The sequence below is a fragment of the Vicia villosa genome, linkage group LG6 (genome assembly GCF_029867415.1).
Source record: "Vicia villosa cultivar HV-30 ecotype Madison, WI linkage group LG6, Vvil1.0, whole genome shotgun sequence".
NCBI classification, from domain to species: Eukaryota; Viridiplantae; Streptophyta; class Magnoliopsida; order Fabales; family Fabaceae; genus Vicia; species Vicia villosa.
The window spans coordinates 74990965-75010190 of record NC_081185.1 but is presented as its reverse complement, the minus strand read 5'-3'; the positions used below and the strand labels follow the sequence as shown (position 1 = coordinate 75010190).

General features: G+C 37.1%; 2 protein-coding genes across 2 annotated transcripts; one reads left to right on the top strand and one right to left on the bottom strand.

Annotated features, from left to right (window-relative positions):
* Positions 1-4968: 4968 nt before the first annotated feature.
* On the bottom strand, positions 4969-5668 carry LOC131613885 (uncharacterized). Its single transcript, XM_058885523.1, has 3 exons — positions 5438-5668; positions 5178-5327; positions 4969-5082 (listed from the first exon to the last, which is right to left on the bottom strand). The coding sequence occupies exons 1-3, from the start codon at positions 5666-5668 to the stop codon at positions 4969-4971; spliced, it is 495 nt and encodes a 164-aa protein (XP_058741506.1).
* Positions 5669-12975: 7307 nt separating this feature from the next.
* LOC131613884 (putative F-box/LRR-repeat protein At3g42770) lies at positions 12976-14207 on the top strand. The gene is made up of 2 exons (XM_058885522.1): positions 12976-13713; positions 13803-14207. The coding sequence occupies exons 1-2, from the start codon at positions 12976-12978 to the stop codon at positions 14205-14207; spliced, it is 1143 nt and encodes a 380-aa protein (XP_058741505.1).
* The last annotated feature ends 5019 nt before the right edge of the window (positions 14208-19226 follow it).

Genomic DNA, 19226 nt, shown 5'->3' with positions numbered 1-19226 from the left:
TCAACCGTGAATCCGAAAACTATTTGTCCGATAGAAAAGGCATTAAGAATTTTGCACAATAAAGATAAACTCATAAAACTTTAATAACATAAATTGATGAAAATAAGGTTCATAACAATGGCAATTCAGGGACACCCCCCTAGCAATGGGGGGTTTAGCAACTCATAGTAATATTCGAAGAATTAAAAATAAAGATGATAGACATTACAAAAATTAGGGAAAGCTTTGATCTTCAATTGCGATTGCCGTTGAAAACCTCCGTTCTCCGAAACCCTTGTTAGCTTCTCTTCTTCACCGTCAAAATTCTTCAATATGTTCCAAGATAATCCAACAAACTCTCAAACTAGGTCTAAGTAGTGTTAGGTTACATTCCATTCATGTAAAAAGTCGAAAACGCCCTTAATGAGACTTGAAATAGTGAAACAGCTAAAAAACAAATTCTGGCCGCAACAGCTGACACGGCCGTGTCCCACGACACTGGAGCCCGTGTCAGCCTCTGTTTTCTCTTCAAAAGGCCTATTTTCCATGTTTCAGCTGACACGGCCGTGTCCCACGACACTGGCGCCCGTGTCAGCCTCTGTATGCTCCCAACAGCATTTTTTTCCTTTTTCTAGCTGACATGGCCGTGTCCCACGACACTGGCGCCCGCGTCAGCTACTTTCTTTGCATTTTTTGCTTTGTTTTCTTCTGTTCTCGTCCCATTTTTTCGTCGATTCTTCCTTACACCTGAAATAACCAATAACTACCAACAAAGTGATCAAAAGTAACTATTCTACTAAAAATTACCACTAACAATTAGATTAACAAAACATGAAATAACTACTTAAAACAAAGAACAAACCATTCACAGTGTTACCAAAATGACTGATTTTTACCAAATAATTTGCGGAGTATAAGTGAAATTGGTGACCGATCAGCTACTAACATGGTTTGATTATATTCTAAGCCCGTTTTGGAAGTTGAATTAGATCATAAATCCCTAGTTTCTTCCAAAATGAAGCCTTTTGGCTTTCTACTTTATCCAGCCAAGCGTAATATAGGTCAGGATCCTTCGCTAAAGGGATTGACCTGAAGACTTTTAGGAAGTTGGTTGCATAATTTAACCTAATTTTCTCTAGAGCTACATTGGTTTCGGTCGAATCAACATCTATCTGGGTATTTTTGGCTGAGATTGGGTTACCCTCTTCATCTATTTGGTTCTTACTGAGCAATGGCCTAGTTTTATAATAAGTGGGAAAACACTTACCTAAAGAAGGGTTATTTCCTCCAGGTAAAGGACCCATGAAGGCGTGAGTTTTCCCAGAAAGTTCAAAGAGAATAATTACCTGAGAAGCGTAGATAGCACGGATTTCTGCTGCATTTGGGTCTGGAATACATTGTTGGTTTCCAATCTGTGTGGGATGTTGAATCTTTTGAACAGGTTGAAGAATGTTTGAAGAAGACGCCATAGATGTATTTGCTTCAAGAAATTAGGTTAAATCAAAGAAGATTTCTTTTTTCTAAGATGGTTGCAGAAAGATGAAGGGTGAAGTTATGTGAAGGCAAAAGGGTAAGTATTTAAAGGTTTAGTAAAATCCTTTTTCAAATCTTTTTGAATAAAGGTCAAAAGACACGCGGAAACCGGTGATTTAATCCAACGGCGGTCGAACAGATGTTAGCTTACTCCTAGTATATAGGAGCAATGATCACAAGTAATGACAAAACGTGGGAGTATACGTTTTGAAGAGACGTTTTTGAAAATGACAAGACGTTTTGAGAGATGAGTCATAAATAATTATGACGGTAATTAAGTATCTTGGAACTTTAAAAAATGAGTAAAACGAAATCTCATCTTGACAAGAAACGCCTATTTCTCTCGTACCATCGAAACAAGCATTTATTGGGGGCAATTTGTTAGCTGGAGATTTCATTGGAAGAAAATATTCTTTGAAGAGTTAGAGTTCGAAGAAGGATGGTTACTGATGACCATTTCTGAGATTAAAAATGGCTACTGATGGCCATGTTTCGAGGATGTTGTTTAAGTTGAAGTGAAGATGATGAAGATTGAAGTTAGTTCCAAATAAATTGTCTCTAAGACTTAAGCATTTTTTACGAAACACAAAGAGTACTGAAGCTTGGCGCGTTTCCGTAGCATTCTAGGTTTTGATCACGTTGCCACGTATCGAAAGAGGATTCAGGCGAGAGGATTTGAATTTCGAAATAGTCCGTGTAACCGAACAAGGACAAATGGCATCCCAGGGATTCAAAGCGTATGCATGTGAGCAACGTGGCATCATATTAGTGTAGGACCGTTAGGGTCGAAAATAGTATAAATAAGGGTCTTAATGTTAGGATTCCGGGTGTTCATTTTGTACAAATCACTCACAAATTACTCAAGTACCAAGTGTTAAGAACGAGTTTTCGCTGAGAAATGTACGTATGACACCAACACTATTTTAAATACTTTTGTATCTTTCTTTATTCAAGTATCTTTTCAATTCCTTTATCTTTTGTTTAACTTTCATTCGAAGCATTTTACATTTCTACATTTAACATTCTTGCACTTTATATTCTTGCACTTTATATTTCTGCAATTTACACGCTTTCTATGTTTCTTTGTCGAAGTTATATTAACGTGTATAACAAGTTTTGTTTCACATGAGTAGTCATATGATCACATCACAAACAAGTTTTCGAAGCAAGAACCAACAAATATGAACCAAGTTATATCAAAAGACAATTGTTTGACTATGTCCTAGGATCAATTTAGTCGATCCTGCGAGTAACTAAAGTATATTTTATAGTTTGGAAGACTAGCGGTTGTTTATCGGAAATCACCGTAAACAGTACTATGCCGAAACTTTAATCCCGTTTGGTCCTCCCAATATTTTTGACGATGCTTTCAAGTTCTTATGGAAATCAGAGGTACCGTTCAAAATTAAGGCTTTTGGTTGGAGACTCCTTCTCGACCTTCTTCCGACGAAGGATCTTTTGGTTATTAGAGGTATTTCTATACCTCTTGATAAATTAAAATGCATTTTTTTTCATTATGAAGTAGAGAATAGGAACCATTATTTTTTTGGGTGTAGAGTGCTAAAGAACAATTGGTGTGAGATTGCTTTATGGGTAGGTAAAGGAACGAGGTGTGTTTTTGGGAGGAGAGGTGGAACTTCAATGATACGGTATGGAACATAAAGATGTTGGTGTGGAAGTGGTCTTTTTGCGGGAAAATTACCCATTCCAATTACTCCTTTTACGAGTTTAGTAAAGATCCGCTATTATTTCTCTCGTAGTTTTAATTGGATGGTAATTTTCTTTTTTGTCGGGTTATGCCCGTTTCCTCGTGTAAACAGGTTGGAGAACCTTTAGTTCTCCCATATATAATATCTTGCTTGCACAAAAAAAAATCATCTCTCTCTCCACTAATTTTTAACAAAACTCCCTTCGAGTCTAAGGTTAAATGTGTTTTTTGGAGTAATGTATTTTATATGAAACATTGTGAAACCGAAAACTTTATGCTGAGAATTACAAATTAAAGTAACCACCATTAGAGAATTACATGATTTAAAAACTTTGGACATATCAACATTAATGTTTGAAAAACTTACATGTGATAATGAATTGGAAAGACTCGCAACAAGTAAAGTCAATACTCATCTTTGGATTATGTTCTTTTGCGGATAGCATTTGGTGTAGGGTGTTGATTTGGTTAGAACCTTTTGAAGAGATAAATTTAGAGAAATTCAAGTCTTTTTTCTTCTTTATTGAAAAGATTAAGGATGCATTGAAGAGGAAAGTAGCTGCTGTTATTTGGTTAGTTTTAATATGGAGTATTTAGATGATTGTATGTCAGCTATTATATTTAGGTTGTGGATTTGGTTATCGACGTATAATCCTTTATTATCAAGTTGTGATTTTTATACTTGGAATACTCTTCCTTTCCTTTATTTTGGGAGGTAGAGGTTTTCCGTTTTGTTTCTACGGTTGAGCAGCCTTCTACTCGGCTTAATAGATATCTAGCCTATTAAAAAAAAAGTCAATACTAAAAAAAATGAAAGTAAGAGAAGATAAACATGACACTTCGTTGAAAGTCTCTTCTTTCAAAACTACAAAATTAGAGGAAAATGATGATAATACATACAAAGATTTTTCTAAAGAGAAAGAAACGAGTTTATTTCTTTAACTAAATTATATTTGATTATTTCTTACTATAATAATTAGATTAACGACTTATTTTTGATTCATGTAAAAATGTTATTAAAAAACTTAATTATAATAACATTGTGGTATTAAATCGAACAGCTCCTAAACTAAAAACCAAAACTGTAAAAAGACCTTGTTAAAATACCTAGATAATACCTAAATTCCAAATTGTAAATCAACCATTGTCCACCATACAACTTTAAAAAAAAAAAAAGATACAACAACTAAACTAATATCCATTTTCCATCTCAAGCTTCCCAATTTAGGACAAACACTCAAACCAACACTGCACTGCACCCACAAAGGCCTTTCAAAATAAGATAGTTACTCCCCAACAATATTAGAATAATTTCAATCTCAAATGACTTGCACCCAACACTAAATCCATTGTCCAAATCATAATATATCATCAATAGACCAGCCTAACACGATATGAAGCCTGTTGTTTTCCATTAAAAGCATGTTATGGTTGTGTTCTAGTACTACTCTAATTTTGATATCCATTAATCCTTCACACAAGTCCATATCCACAACAATTAAGTACTACATAAAAAGTCAATATAGTTAAAACAATAAATGATTCAAAATTAAACATTGGCAATGTTTTTAAAACCAAATACAAATATCATAATCATCTTTTATCAATCTATTAAAAGTTTACATGTTGCCGAGGCTCTTGTCGCAGAAGCTAATTTCTTTAACATTTGGTGCTTAACATTTTCACTTACGGAAGAAGCACTCTTGATTGACATTCTGTTCATTACCTTCGAGTTCTGCAAAATAAATTTAGCAAATTGAAGCCCACATTCTGTATAAATTTAGCTGTGTTGAAAGACAGTTTGGAGCCATTTTTGGATCCGTCCAATTATCAACAACATCCTCTCCATTATTCCAATAGTCCTGCATAAAATTCACGTACTTTTCATAAGATTTCATAAGATATAATAGGTAAAAAGTAGTGAAGTAAAATCAAGAGAGATTGGTAAATACAAAACCTCGTAAATAATAAGACTTTGAAGTTTGGGACAATGTTTCAGCAATTCTAGCAACCACAACCATTTGTCACAATGATTAAGCTTAAGGATCAGCTCCATGCAGGTTAAATTGCAAAACGGATAACGATTGTAGCTGCTAAGTGGTAAGTCCTGTTGTCATTCACAAAAGTTAGAAATCAATCAGCCCTAATTTCTTTTATCATAGAACAATATCATCGGTGAAGCAATAATCTCTAAATAACAATAATAAATAATCTTACCAGTTCTATACGAAGAACCTGAACCGATAGCCGGCAAATCAAAGCGATGGAATGCTTCGTATAAAAAGACGCGTTGGTAATGCTTGCTCTAATTAGATTTGGGAAATATGGAAATCTTTTCTTTACTGCCTTTTGAGCAAATGAAATATCCAGATTGTTTAGATTTAAATATTCTGCGTGCACTTCCTCGAGAATGGGACATTTATTTAGAAGAATAAAGAGATCTTCCATAGTTTCGAAAACAATGAAAGATAAACGGAGAGTTTTCAGGAGAGGAAAATTAACAACCAGTTTAGAAAGGTCATTTACTTTAACGTTTTTCAAATGAAGAACAACAAGGGTCCTGCAACTGAAAATGCTAGGAGGTAAGTTAACCTGGAGGGACAGTTCAAGATTGAGGTTTTGGATTCTTCTCTACGAAACTGCGTAAACGAAACGGTTTATATCATGTGAGTGGCTTGTTGAAGCGTTTGAACATCTGAGGTGGAAGGATTGGACGGGTAAAGTGATGTCTCGTGAGAGAAATACGGAGGACATGGAATTGCGCAAGGAGTTGAAGTTTGAGAAGTTTTGGGCGTCGAAATTGAGAGTGAGAAGGGAGAGCCATAGCGGGTTCCATCTTTTGGAGAGAGTGCTTGTTGTGGCAGCGAGTTTGGTTGGGAGGAATGAAAGAATGTGAAATATAACTTCATCTGAAAGGGAACTAATCCTATCTTCCATTGCTTTTTGACGATTATGAACACTTTTCAAACTGTTAAAACCCTAATTCGTGTTTTAGGGTTAAATTAGACTAACGGGTTGTTATATAGAATTGTTTTTACTCGATGATAGTCCGCGCATCCAACCATATTTTTTTTATAAATAAATTAAATTTGATTTCACAATATTATTATTATTATTATTATTATTATTATTATTATTATTATTATTATTATTATTATTATTATTATTATTATTATTATTATTATTATCATCATGGATTAAATAGAGTTATAATATATTTATTTTTAATAGAATATATCTTACGTGTCCAATTAAGTTATGAGTTAGAGGTCGGCCAATACATCTCAAATCGTAGAAGGTTGGAAAAATATAAGATTTGTCGCAATGTAAGTGTATAAACTCTATATAAAAACACGTAAAAAAAATTCGCAAAAATAAAAATTATATATGCAATAAAAAGGAACGATATGATCAAGATGAATAAATCTTCATATATAGCCTTAATATGTTTTGATTTAATGATAATGCTTAAAAATTTTATAAAATATTTTGTGAATATAAAAGCGTGATTATAGTTTTTTTATAAAACACGATTAAATTTTTAGAATCTCTTCATCTGGGATAAAAGCTTTTACTTGAAAAAAATCATATGCATGATTCTGATATTAAATATGGTTTATTTTCCCTTGCTTTCTATTTAAACTTATTTATTTATTTTAATGTTTTATTAAGTTTTTTATTTATTTCACTTGATATAAATTTACTTATTGACATAAATTTTGTAAAGTCATCTTTCTGATAGGAGTTTTGCCGGAGTGCATGGGTAAGCCAAACTTTTGTAAAAGATACAATGATTTGTCAACATTGATCATCGATATAAGTGTTGCAAGAGTGCATTGTAAAGCCAAATTTTTATCTTTCCATATACACCACAGTAGAATGTAGATTTTCCTAAAGCAAATGTCTATTCATTCATATTATGTAGACTTTTCTAAAGCAAATGTCTATTCATTCATATTATGTAGACTTTTCTAAAACAAATGTTTATTCATTCATACACTAATTATATTTTTAAGTTGCAAGTTTAGTTTGTACAACTATGCCAAACACTACTTTACTTAGTACAATCCTACTATTTCAACTTAGTTACCGTGCTAACTTTTTGCAACTTTTGAAGGAAATATTTACCTCCAACATTTTTGGTTTGTACGATACAACTATCAATGTGTACTAATTGTTATTTGATTTTTATGTCAAAAAGGAAATAACAACAACAATTTAATGTTATTATTAGCATTTATGTTTTTTATTTGATAATTAGTGATTATGTTGAATTATGAAAAGATGATCACGTGAATTTGATTTTTTTTTAATAAAGTAGAAATTTTATTTTGTTTTAATCAAATAGATAAATTTTAAAAATATTTTATATAGAATTTTTTATTTTAAATATTAAGAATTTTGTTCATCAACAATTTTATATTATTGATGAAGAGTGATGTTATATGAAATTATATCTTGTATAAAACGAGGATAAAAAAATTTAAATTTTTTAAAACTTAAATTAAATTCATATTTTAAAGAAAAGATAGATACATTATATATTTACAAAAATATATAATGGAAAGAAGAATATACATTTTGTGTATGCAATAATAATCAATGATATCTTATTTCCTTTTTTATCTGTTTATAGTTAGAAAAATAATTAATGACATTTGTGTATGTCATAAATGATTAAATATTATTTGATTTTTTTAATATTTTTAATTTACTATTTTTCAAAGAGAATTATGAACATTATTTTGTAAGAAAATTGTTCACTTGTGTCTAACAAGCAATGTGATATAATAGTACACTATTTTCATCTTTTGCTGCCATAGTACACTAATTTTTTTTATATGTCACTTCAATACTTTTTTTCTCTTTTTTTTTCATCTTTTGCTGCCATAGTACACTAACTTTTTCTTATATGTCACTTCAATACAATTTAAATAGTGGCAGTATAAATTTATATTTTTCATAACAAAATATAAATAATTTAAATTAAGTTTATCTACGACTTTTTCGTTTTTAAATATTAAGAGTGTGAAAGTTGTTAGTATTAATTATATAAAGATAAAAATTTTAGTTGTTGTTAGAGTTACATAAAAATTAATTAAAAATAACATTAATATTTGATTTTTTAATATCTTATTCTAAAATTATTTAATAATATATCTATAAGATCAATCCACTAATAATTATATGATATTTCTTAAACTAAAAATTTTAATAATAAATATTTTAATCGTATAATAAATCTTTAAACATTAAATAATAAAAGTAAATATTAGCTAAAATTTATATTAAATAAATAAAATCAATAAGGTTAATAAAACTAATATTATATATAATAAAAAAATATAAAACAACAAATATTTTCTTTAGTTCACTGCGTAACTGTTTACGGTGATTTCCGGTAAACAACCGCTAGTCTTCCAAACTATAATAAATATGATTTGGTTACTCGCAGGATCAACTAGATTGATCCTAGGACATAGTCAAAAAGATTGTTATTCGATCCATGTTTATGATTTGTCTTGAAATAAGAATTACTCAATCGAAATAATAAAGGTTAGCAATCACTTAGTTATACGCTTAAATATAATTCCAACGAAAAGTAAGTCAAGATAAAACATAGGACAAAAACTGTAAAAGTGCAAGAATCTTAAAGTGCAGAAATGTTAAATACTTCAAAGATAAATAACATGAAAATAAAGAATGCAGGAATGTAAATGGCAAGAAGTAAATGAAATGCAATAATATCGAAAGATACTTGAAAATAAAGGAAAATACACATGTATTAAAATGGTGGTGGTGTCATACGTACATTTCTCAGCGAACTCTTTCTCTTAACACTTGATACTTGAGTAATATGTGAGTGATTTGTACAAAATTAACACACTGAATCCTAACATTAGAACCCTTATTTATACTAGTTTCGACCTTAACGGTCCTACGCTAATCTAATGCCACGTTTCTCATGAGAATCCTCGGAAAGCCATCTGTCTCTGAACAGTTATGAAAACTTCTTCGAATTTCAAATCCTCCCGCCTGAATCCTCCTTCGACGCGTGGCAATATAACTTAACATTAAAATACCACGGAAATACACTAAGCATCAGTACTTAACATATTCCGTAAAATTTGTCTAAGTCTCGAAGGTATACACTCCTACTAGCTTCAGCATTCACTATCTCCGTTATGACTTAAAAATTCTTCATCCTCGAAACATGGCCATCAGGAGCCATTTTACCTTCAAAGACGGTCATCAGGAACCATCCTCCTTCGAGTCTTCACCCTTCGAAGGATCATATTTGCAAAACGAAATCTTCAGCTAACAGTAACGAAATATCTTTTTAAGGTGATTTAAAACTTTATTATAATAACTAAACGAATTCATTTTTAAAAGCATAAAAAACCAAGTTTCAAGGAACGAACCTTTGTCCATGGTAAGCTGAAAAATTCCACTAACCGTTGAGCTACATATACAAATTTTTTTTTAAAGCAAGTTTCATTAAAGAGAACAAAAGTTCACGGAACGAGATTACAAAAATCACAGGCAAAGCCACGGAAGGAAAATTACCCACCAGCTGAAACCTAACTTAAGTAATACAAAAGGTTTTTGTCAAACTCATAAAAGTTACAATTGGTATGGGGAATATTCCCAATAAAAGACCACCTCCATAAGAGCGCTTTACAACTCCAAACGACATCACGGATATTCCACACCGAATTCTTGAAAATAATGCCGCTCCAAACAAGCCAAATACTCCAAATAATAGCCATCCAAATACACCCCATCTTTCTTTTGCTAACTTTCTTGGATTTACAAAAAGAAAACCAAATCCAAAAACTCTCCTTAAAATCCACCCCTTTATAATTAGACAAACCAATCCAAAAAGCCATTTCCTTCCAAACCTCATCCACCTTTCGGCAACCCAAGAAAAGATGATAGGGAGATTCTAAATAGAGGTAGAAGATAAAATACCTCGAGACAATAATGAATCCTTTGTTGCAATCCTATACTTGAAACATCTCCATCCAAACGCTTTGACTTTTAGAGGAATGTCTCCCTTCCATAGAAGAGAAGTAACAAAATCATAGCGATTAGGAGGGCCGAAAAACAAGACTCCCTTACGAATGATGTCATAGCAAGAAGAGACGAAAAAAGAATCATGTCCCAACGGACGCCAACCCACACGGTCTCTCAAGCCATTATCCGACGAAGAAACCGCAACAAGCCGGTGAAGATCCAACAAAGCCCTCAAAGCGATCAAATTGTCTTCCAAACCCTCCGGGACTAAAGGTATCCCCAAGTCATTCCACACCCACACATCACCATCCCAAGCTCCCATGCAAGCAACTGAAACATCCTGTAAAAAAGAGATAGCAAAAAGAGACGAAAATAACAACTTTAAAGAGCCCTCCTCTAACCAAAATGAATGCCAAAAAGAAGTAGAATAACCATCACCAATACGGAAAGAAACGTTGTTGGCACAAAGGTCCCCAGGAATTCTTTTCTCCCAGGACAAAATATTCGACCACCAAACCAATTTCGAACTATACTTATCAATCTTTCCTCCTTCAATAATCATCCTAAGCTTTATATCCACGTAACGAGCTTTAAGCATCCTATACCAAATAGAATTTGACTCCTCCAAAATTCTCCACTTCCACTTACTAAGAAGAGTCAAATTAAAGTCTTCTAAACTCTTTATGCCTAAACCTCCTTTATCCATCGGAGTGCAAACAACATCCCAACACACCCAATAAATACTTTTCTTCTCCTCCGCACCCCCCAAAGAAAATTACTTTGAATTCTATTAATCTCCCGAATCACCTTTTTAGGAGCCAAATAAAATGAGATGGTGAAAATGGGTAAACTACCTAACACCGATTTCAAGAGAGTAATTCTTCCCCCAAAACTAAGCCACCTCCCTTTCCACGTACGCAAACGCTTCCTAATATTATCCACCAAAGGGTTCCAAAAATTTATCCTTTTAGGATTAGAACCAATACGAATACCAAGAAAAGTAAACTCCTTTTCCTCCCTTTTACAAGAAAGAAACTTATAATTAATATTTATACCAATAAGCTTACTCTTATTGAAATTAATTCCAAGACCCGACACCATCTCGAATCCTCTCAACACTGCTTTAATGGCCCATAAGTGCTTCTAACTACCATCTCCAACCAATAAAGTGTCATCCGAAAATTGAAGCACATCTACAAAACATTTGCCTTTAACGTTACAACCAACAAAATCCCCATTTCCACCGCCTTGTTAACCATAACTTTAAGGCCTTCCGCTACAATCACAAATAGGAAAGGAGATAAGGGATCACCTTGCCGAAGATCCCGTTCCACCACAAACTCTTTTGTGGGACTACCATTAACGAGAACCGACATTTTGCTAGTGAAGATTAAGACATCCATCCATTTCATCCAAACATCCCCAAATCCCATCCTTTCCAACATAAATTTAAGGAAGTTCCAACTCACCTTATCATACGCCTTTTCAAAATCCACTTTAAAGAGAAGACAATCCCTCCCTTCCTTTGTGGAGAAATCAACCAATTCGTTCACCACAAGAACCCCATCTAGCAATTGGCATCCCGGAACAAAAGCGCTTTGGCAAGAAGAAACGATAGAGTGCCAAACTCTTTTAATCCTACCGGCCAAAACTTTCGAAATACAACTTAATTATTCTAATTCAACTAAAGCATTAATTAATTATTTAATACAAAAATACAAAAAAGGGATTATATGCAAAAAATATAACTTTATTTTAATAACTCGATCTACGATAACCACGAACTACAAACTGCGTACACTTCAAAACACCTCAATAATCAAATAATCAATAAATCATATAATCCCCTAAAAAACACCAATAAACATTCAAACTACGTTGGCTCTGATCCTCCAATAAAGAGGTACGTAGGCATTCAGGCAACCGAAACGAGTCCCCTCTTTTTCTAAAACTTAATTTTTTTTTGTAGGTTTAAGATTTTATTCTTTATCCTAAATTTTAGGGTTTAAACTTTAACCACAGAATATTTGCCCTAAATATTGCACAAATCAAAACACACAAGGAGCCAGCATTAAATAGGCATTAAATTTAACGAAGATTTTGGGATTAGTTTATGGGTAATGCTAATATGTGTTTTTAGGGCATATTGTGCTCTAAGAATACATATTAAGAGTTAAATGTAAAAAAAAATTCTTAAAAATTGTGTATTGTTTTAATTAAAAGTTGATATTTAATACGTTTACCAATACAAATTTTCTATTTTTAAGTTTGTTAACTAGTGCCTTTGGGGCAAATGTTAATTTTATCCTTAGTTTATAATGTAAATATATAGATTATTAGCATTACATTATTAGCAAAATTAAATAGTGTTATTAATATTAGTACTATTTTCCATACGATTACATTGATGAATGTCAGTTCTTTACCTATTAATTTTTTTTTTTTTACCGTAAATTGTTTTATAATTTAGTAATTTAGTTTAGAGATATGATTAATTTAATCATAATTTTCCACTCTTTGTTGGAAATAAAAAAGAACTTGAAAAAAACAAAAACACTAAGTATAGCCACTCACATTCAATTCAATTTAACACATGAAAACGTATGGAAAATGAAAGGTCCTTCCTTCATAAATAATCATAATGCATTTGATAGCATATCATCCTTTACCTTCAATTCTTACCCGAGAAAGCAATAGAAACAAATTCTTTAAGTACTCCATCTACAAGACTGTTCGTAATGCAGATTCCAGAGATGCAGAATGACAGGATTAGTAAGTTGCCAGATGAAATCCTCGGTCACATTATTTCATTTCTCCCATCTGAAGATGCTTTTGCAACTCGTGTACTTTCTAAGAGGTGGAGGCCACTATGGTTTCTATATCCTAGTCCCAATCTCGACTTCGATGATCAAAGATTTTTCAGAAAAGAAGAACCATATTTTAGCTTTATTAATATGGTGAATGTAACTATTTACGAAAGAAGTGTGCTCCAACCCATCAAAAGCTTTCGCCTACGTTGTCATGAATATCATGATAACTCTATGCTTGAACACAATGTCTTGACATGGTTAACCGCTGCAGCAGAACGTGGAGTGAAGCACATTGACGTTCACATGTATGATACTCCGAAGACGAGTGTCAATTCTTGCGTTTTCTGTTCTAGTACTCTTGTTGTTCTAAAGCTAAAAGGTGTAAGTGTGAATCACTTTATACCCGCTAACCTTCCCTCACTTAGAACTCTACACTTGAAAAGTGTTCAATTTATTGACGATGGGCATATTGTGGAAATTCTTAATGCTTGTCCAGTTCTTGAAGATTTGGAAATGAAAGATATATCAATCTCATCTAGGTCAGATGAGTTAGATGAAGAGGTTAAAAAATTAACTAATTTGATAAGGGCGGATGTTACTAATGTCTCTCGTTATGGTGTTGATTTGGAAGTCTTATCTAATGTTAAGTTTCTTCGGTTAGAAGAGGTATGTATTTCTTTTTCTTTTTTGTTATTTATCTTTAATTTAGTTTAAGAAATATTTTCTTTATGTTGTCTTTTTCATTGCTGTTGCAGACGTTTGATGCCGTTCCTGTGCTTTCCAATTTAACTCATTTGGAGATCATGTTTGGAAGAAATATTAACTGGTCTTTTATAATTTCTGTCCTGGAAAATTGCCCTATACTTGAAAGTTTTCTCCTAGATATGTCGTTAACTACACATGTTTTTCATCTTTTGTGGTTCCCATGTATTTTACCAGAAGGCCTTTCTTTACAGTTTAAAATCAGCACTATTAAAAATTATAGAGGACATAGATATGAGTTGCGGTTTGTAAAACATTTACTGTTGATTTCCACGTCGTTGGAGAGCATGATAATATGCAGTTCATCTTCCTTGAATAACCAGGAAAAGATGGAAATGATGAAAGAATTATTGGCATTGCCAAAGATCTCAGTTAAATGTTGGATGTTGTTAGAGTAGGTTCCTAATGAAAATCTCATTATTTAACAATAAAAAATAACTTCCCTGAAAAAAATGTATAGAGTGATTGTAAAAAAAAGTTACGGAGTTAATGAAAGGATACTCTTGCAGTCTAACCATGAATATTTATATTGTGTTAATGAATTCTATCAACTTAATTTATTATGGTTCATTTGAATGTCCAACAGGATTAGATAGATAGTTATTGAATGGTTATAAAATCAACTACTGAGATATCTTAAAGAAAGCTAAATAAATTAGAATAGGCTAAATCTAAAATCAAAATCAAATAAGTACTTATCTTAGAGATTTGGAAATAAGAAGAAAAAAAGGTGGAATATATTTGATTGAACACAGCTCACCTTGAGATCTCCCGATTACTCTTCATTTTCTGTTACAATGCCATAGAGTACATATCAATCAAAATATTTTATAATCTTCTTTGGGGTGTTTTCATAGCCTCTCTTGTTGTTCCTGGTGTCCTCAATCAATTGTCCTTTCTTAATCATTTCTTCAATTGCATCCTTCAGTTGGATGCAATAATTCGTGTTATAATTGTGACTTTTGTGAAAACAATAGTACTTGTCTTATCTATCCAAGAAGATTCTCTAACTAGATACAGGTTCCTGATCCCGACTTCTTTGAACTTTATGCTCACACATTCTTTCCAAATTTTTTCCTATGAAGTGTTTAGGGGAGTATAAACATCAAATCTGGATCGGGGTATGTGATCTCCTTATTCTTTATGCCAACCAACATCTCTCTCTGATGGTCGGCTAGGTCTGGTGTTCCCCGATCCTCGATGTACTCTCATGGCCAAGAGATTTTCCTCATAATTAATGGAAGGTTGTGCCCTTAAGCATGTTCTATGTTGATGTTGTTGATGGTGAAATAGACAGGTTATAAGTCTTGGTGAGGGGACTTGTGACTTGCCCCAGCTCGGTATGGGGCTTGGAGCTTAGTGTGGGGCTCAAGGGTTCGGCAGATGGAATCCGATTCATGATAAGAACCATTTGTTGAGATCGGTACCACATGCTTATGTGTCGTTGATGTGATGTGAGTCACATTGCAAAAATAAATGCATATGATGTGATATGAGTGAAGTATGGATACTTGTTGTTGTGGTGCATAGTTGACATATGCGTGAACTGTCATGTAGTAATCTACTTTGATTGTTTATCCACCACTATTATTTGAATATATTCTCACCCCTTTGTTGTTGTTTTGGTATGTGTTCCTCTTTGGAGTACATATAAGCAGGTAACCGAGTAGCTGTTTAGAGCTGGAGGATGGCGAGAGGCTATTCTTCTTTAGTTGTTTTATGTTTTAGATTATGTTGTTCTGATTTTGTAACACTAGGAGGGGAAAACATTATTTCCTTTTCATTTATGTTTTATTGATGTTAAATTAGAGAGTTGGATGTTATAATCTCAACATTTGATGCTTTTGTTGTTTTGCGGAGGTTTTATCTCATTTTCCTTTCAAAAGATTAAAGTAATTGTTCTGGACTGGGCCAAGGTTAGGCCCACTATGATTTTCGGCCCAATAAACCTCAGAGGCCCACGTTCCTCTACGGCCCTCCTACGCAGGTAAGATGCCCACCTTAGACATGCTCAGCTGCCCTATATCCCCGAGCATAAGACACCGACATGCTCGGCACTAACGACCCCGCGAACACCTTCGTTGCCGAGGACCTTGCTCCGCGCAGGGCTCCTTCATATCCAGCCCTCCGAGCAACACGGATTCCACGTGGCTCCTAAAAGACCGCGTCTCCCTTGAACTTCGGAGCGGCTAACCAGGACAGAGGGCATGCACGCACCTCCGATATTTCCGCTCAGGAAACCTGGCAGTCTCCTAGTTGGGCTTGGGAATCCAACCCAATAGCGAGATCATGGCCCAGCGCTGGGGGCTATAAATACCCTCTTTAACTAGAGGGTCAGGTATTCAATTCTCTTCTAACCTTAGCTAGTACTTGCTCTCCTTTGCTCATCTACTCACTTTGGCATCGGAGTACCTTGCAGGTACACCCCCCTCTCACTTCACGAAGACCAGCATCCGAGCAGGCCTTGACGATTCTTCTGATCAGGTACGATCAGTGGCGCCGTCTGTGGGAACAAGCTTCCCCTTCTTTAAAGAAACAAAGATCAAAGCTAATCCATCCTTCGATCGTCATGGCCGGCAACAACAACAACACTGTCCTCGTCCCGACCCCCGATCCTTTCCGTCTTACGGACATGATCGAGGAATCCAGCCAGGCCCTGCATCGACGGGGAGGTCGACGACACTCTGCTGAAAGGAATGGGAGGACAGGTCATGAGACCCCCCAATCCGTCAGAAGACCACCACCTCAACACGTCGAGCAGGCTCAAAATGATGAGCCCGAGCAACTCCAGCCTCAGAACAACGGAGAGGACACAGCTCGGAACGATCGGAACGCCGAGTTGATCCAAACCCAGCCTGAACAACCGCTGACTCGCGTCCAACACGAGACTGACCACGGGGACGGGCAGACTGCCTCCTCCTCCACCCGTTCCCGTGAGAGACCGAGAACTCACCATCGGCAAACTCGGGATGCTACGGATGCCCGTGGGGAAACCGACCCCTCAACCCTCGTCATACTCAAAGAGCTGCAGCGGACCAACCGCCTCATCCGAGTCCAAGGCGAACGGATCGAGAAACTGGAGAAGAGGCATCGTCATCGTTCTCCCCCGCGGAGGCACCGTCGATCGCGTTCCTCCTCTTCGCGCTCCCCGCCTAGGAGGACTCGCCGACGCTCACCATCCTCCTCTCGGTCTCCACCGAAAAGATCCCGCCGCCAAAGGTCCTACTCGCGCTCCCGTCTGCGAAAAAGCAGGAAAAATCGGAGGCCTGAGCCCGCAGAGGAAGAGAGCCCTTCTCCCGACAGAGAGGAAAGAAGGCTCGCCAGGAAAGGGAGGAAACCTCGCAACGAGGAACCCGCCTGGCGTAACACACGCTCGATCTCTCCGAGCGCCAGCAACGAGGAGGAATTCCGCAGCCCCTTGTCTGAAAGCATTAGAAGGGCCCGCCTTCCCCGAGGAATGGAAAAACCCCCGACTTTGGATGCATACGACGGGACTACAGATCCCGACGACCACATCAGGAACCTGGAGGCCGTCATGGAGTATCACGTCGTCCAAGGCTCCATCAAATGTCGGATCTTCCCGACCACGCTCCGGAAGGGGGCAATGACCTGGTACAGGAATCTCCCCCCCAACTCCATCAAGTCTTGGGCCGAGCTCAAGGAACTCTTTCTGAGTCACTTCACTGCTTCCCGCCGTCAACCGAAATCAGAGGCAAACCTCGAAGCTGTAGTCCAAGGGACCAACGAGCCTCTCCGAGACTACCTCGACAGATTCAACAAGGAGGTCGTCCAAGTGGAGACAACCGACTACATGAAAAGGTATCTCCTCGAGCGAGGGCTCCTCCCCGGCAGCGAATTCAGGAAAGCGATAAAGATCGAAAAAATGCGATCTATGAACGCCATCTTGAAAAGGGCGCAGGCTTTCATCTCCTTCGAGGAAGGCGAAGCGGCCGCAGTCAAAGCATCAAGGGGAAATGGCGTTACTCGGAGCTCAAGCCAAGACCCGGCCGCCGCGCCCCGAGCCAACGAAAGAAAGAGGGACGACAGGTCCCGCGACACAAAGGAGCGCAGAGGGCCAGCAGGGCGCTTCAACGACTATACCCCCTTGAAAGTTTCACGGGAGAAGATCCTGGCCGAGTGCATAAACGCCGAGTTCAGAAACTCCAACATCAGGCCCCCGAAGCCGAATCCCTCCCGGCCGAGGACCGACAAGTCCAAATACTGCAAGTATCACAAGAGCCACGGGCACCTGACGGACGAGTGCATACACCTGAAGGACGCCATCGAGACACTGATCAAAGAGGGTCACCTTTCTAAGTACACAAAGAGAGGAGACCCTCCCAGAAGGAAGGACCGTCAGAGCTCCGACGAGGGCAACTCACCGAATGCCAGGCCGATGCAGGTGGCATTATCCGTCACCCTACCAGAAGACTTCATACCCTCGGTCGGAGTGACATCTGCCCTTAGCGTCTGGGAAGGGTTCCCGACAGCAATGCTGATATCCAACGGCGGGGACCCTGGCTCCCTCACAATCGGCTCCGTGAAAAGGAAGTTCGACGAGTTGATCAGCGCCACCACGGACCTGACCCCGACCCTGAGGAGGTTCAAAGGGAGGTCAGAACCGATCACTTTCTACTTGGAGGAGCTACCCGGCGGCGCTCCGAACGCCACAATCCCACTGCTCGTGCGAGCGAGGATGGCGAACTTCGACGTCCGACGGGTCCTGGTCGACGAGGGAAGCTCGGTCGACATCATGTACTCCCACCTCTTCCAAACCCTACAGCTGGACGACTCACATCTCACTCCTTACGTGGGATCCGACCTCCAAGGATTCAACGGGACAACCACGAAGCCGTGGGGTTACGTCGAACTGCTCGTCTCCTTCGGGGAGGGGGAAGCTTCCAGGCAAATCAAGACACGGTTCTTGGTGATAGACTGCAAGACCCTCTACAACTGCATCATCGGGCGCCCCACTTTGGCCGAACTCACTGCCGTCCCCTCAACCGTTCACTTGAAGATGAAGTTCTATACGAAGAGAGGACGAGTAGTCACAGTCAATGCCGACATCGAAGCTGCTAGGAGGATATTCGACGCATCAGTAAAGGGACTGGAGCTGATCTCCCCACCCTCCAGCTCCAACAAAAAACCAAGGGCTGAAGACAAATCCCCTCCTGAAGATCGGCAGACGACAACAGACGTCTGCTCAGTCGACCTCGACGCTCGTTTCACAGAAGAGGAGCTGAAGAATGGCGAAGAACCGCAGCCGAAGACAGCTCACCCTATCCGGCCCATTCCAGACGGGGACTTCGAGCTCGTTCCTCTGGGTGACAACCCCGACAAGGCTGTGAAGATCGGCAAGAACATCCCGGATACACCGAGGAAGCAGCTCATAGCTTGCCTGAGGAACAACGCTGACT

Excerpts from the sequence above, each read along its gene's own strand:
- LOC131613885 (XM_058885523.1), bottom strand. The coding sequence starts at position 5,668 with ATGGAAGATCTCTTTATTCTTCTAAATAAATGTCCCATTCTCGAGGAA. Across the intron at positions 5,328-5,437 it reads AGGTTCTTCGTATAGAACTG|GACTTACCACTTAGCAGCTA; the intron begins GTAAGATTATTT and ends GAATGACAACAG. Across the intron at positions 5,083-5,177 it reads AAAGTCTTATTATTTACGAG|GACTATTGGAATAATGGAGA; the intron begins GTTTTGTATTTA and ends AATTTTATGCAG.
- LOC131613884 (XM_058885522.1), top strand. The coding sequence starts at position 12,976 with ATGCAGATTCCAGAGATGCAGAATGACAGGATTAGTAAGTTGCCAGAT. Across the intron at positions 13,714-13,802 it reads AGTTTCTTCGGTTAGAAGAG|ACGTTTGATGCCGTTCCTGT; the intron begins GTATGTATTTCT and ends TTGCTGTTGCAG.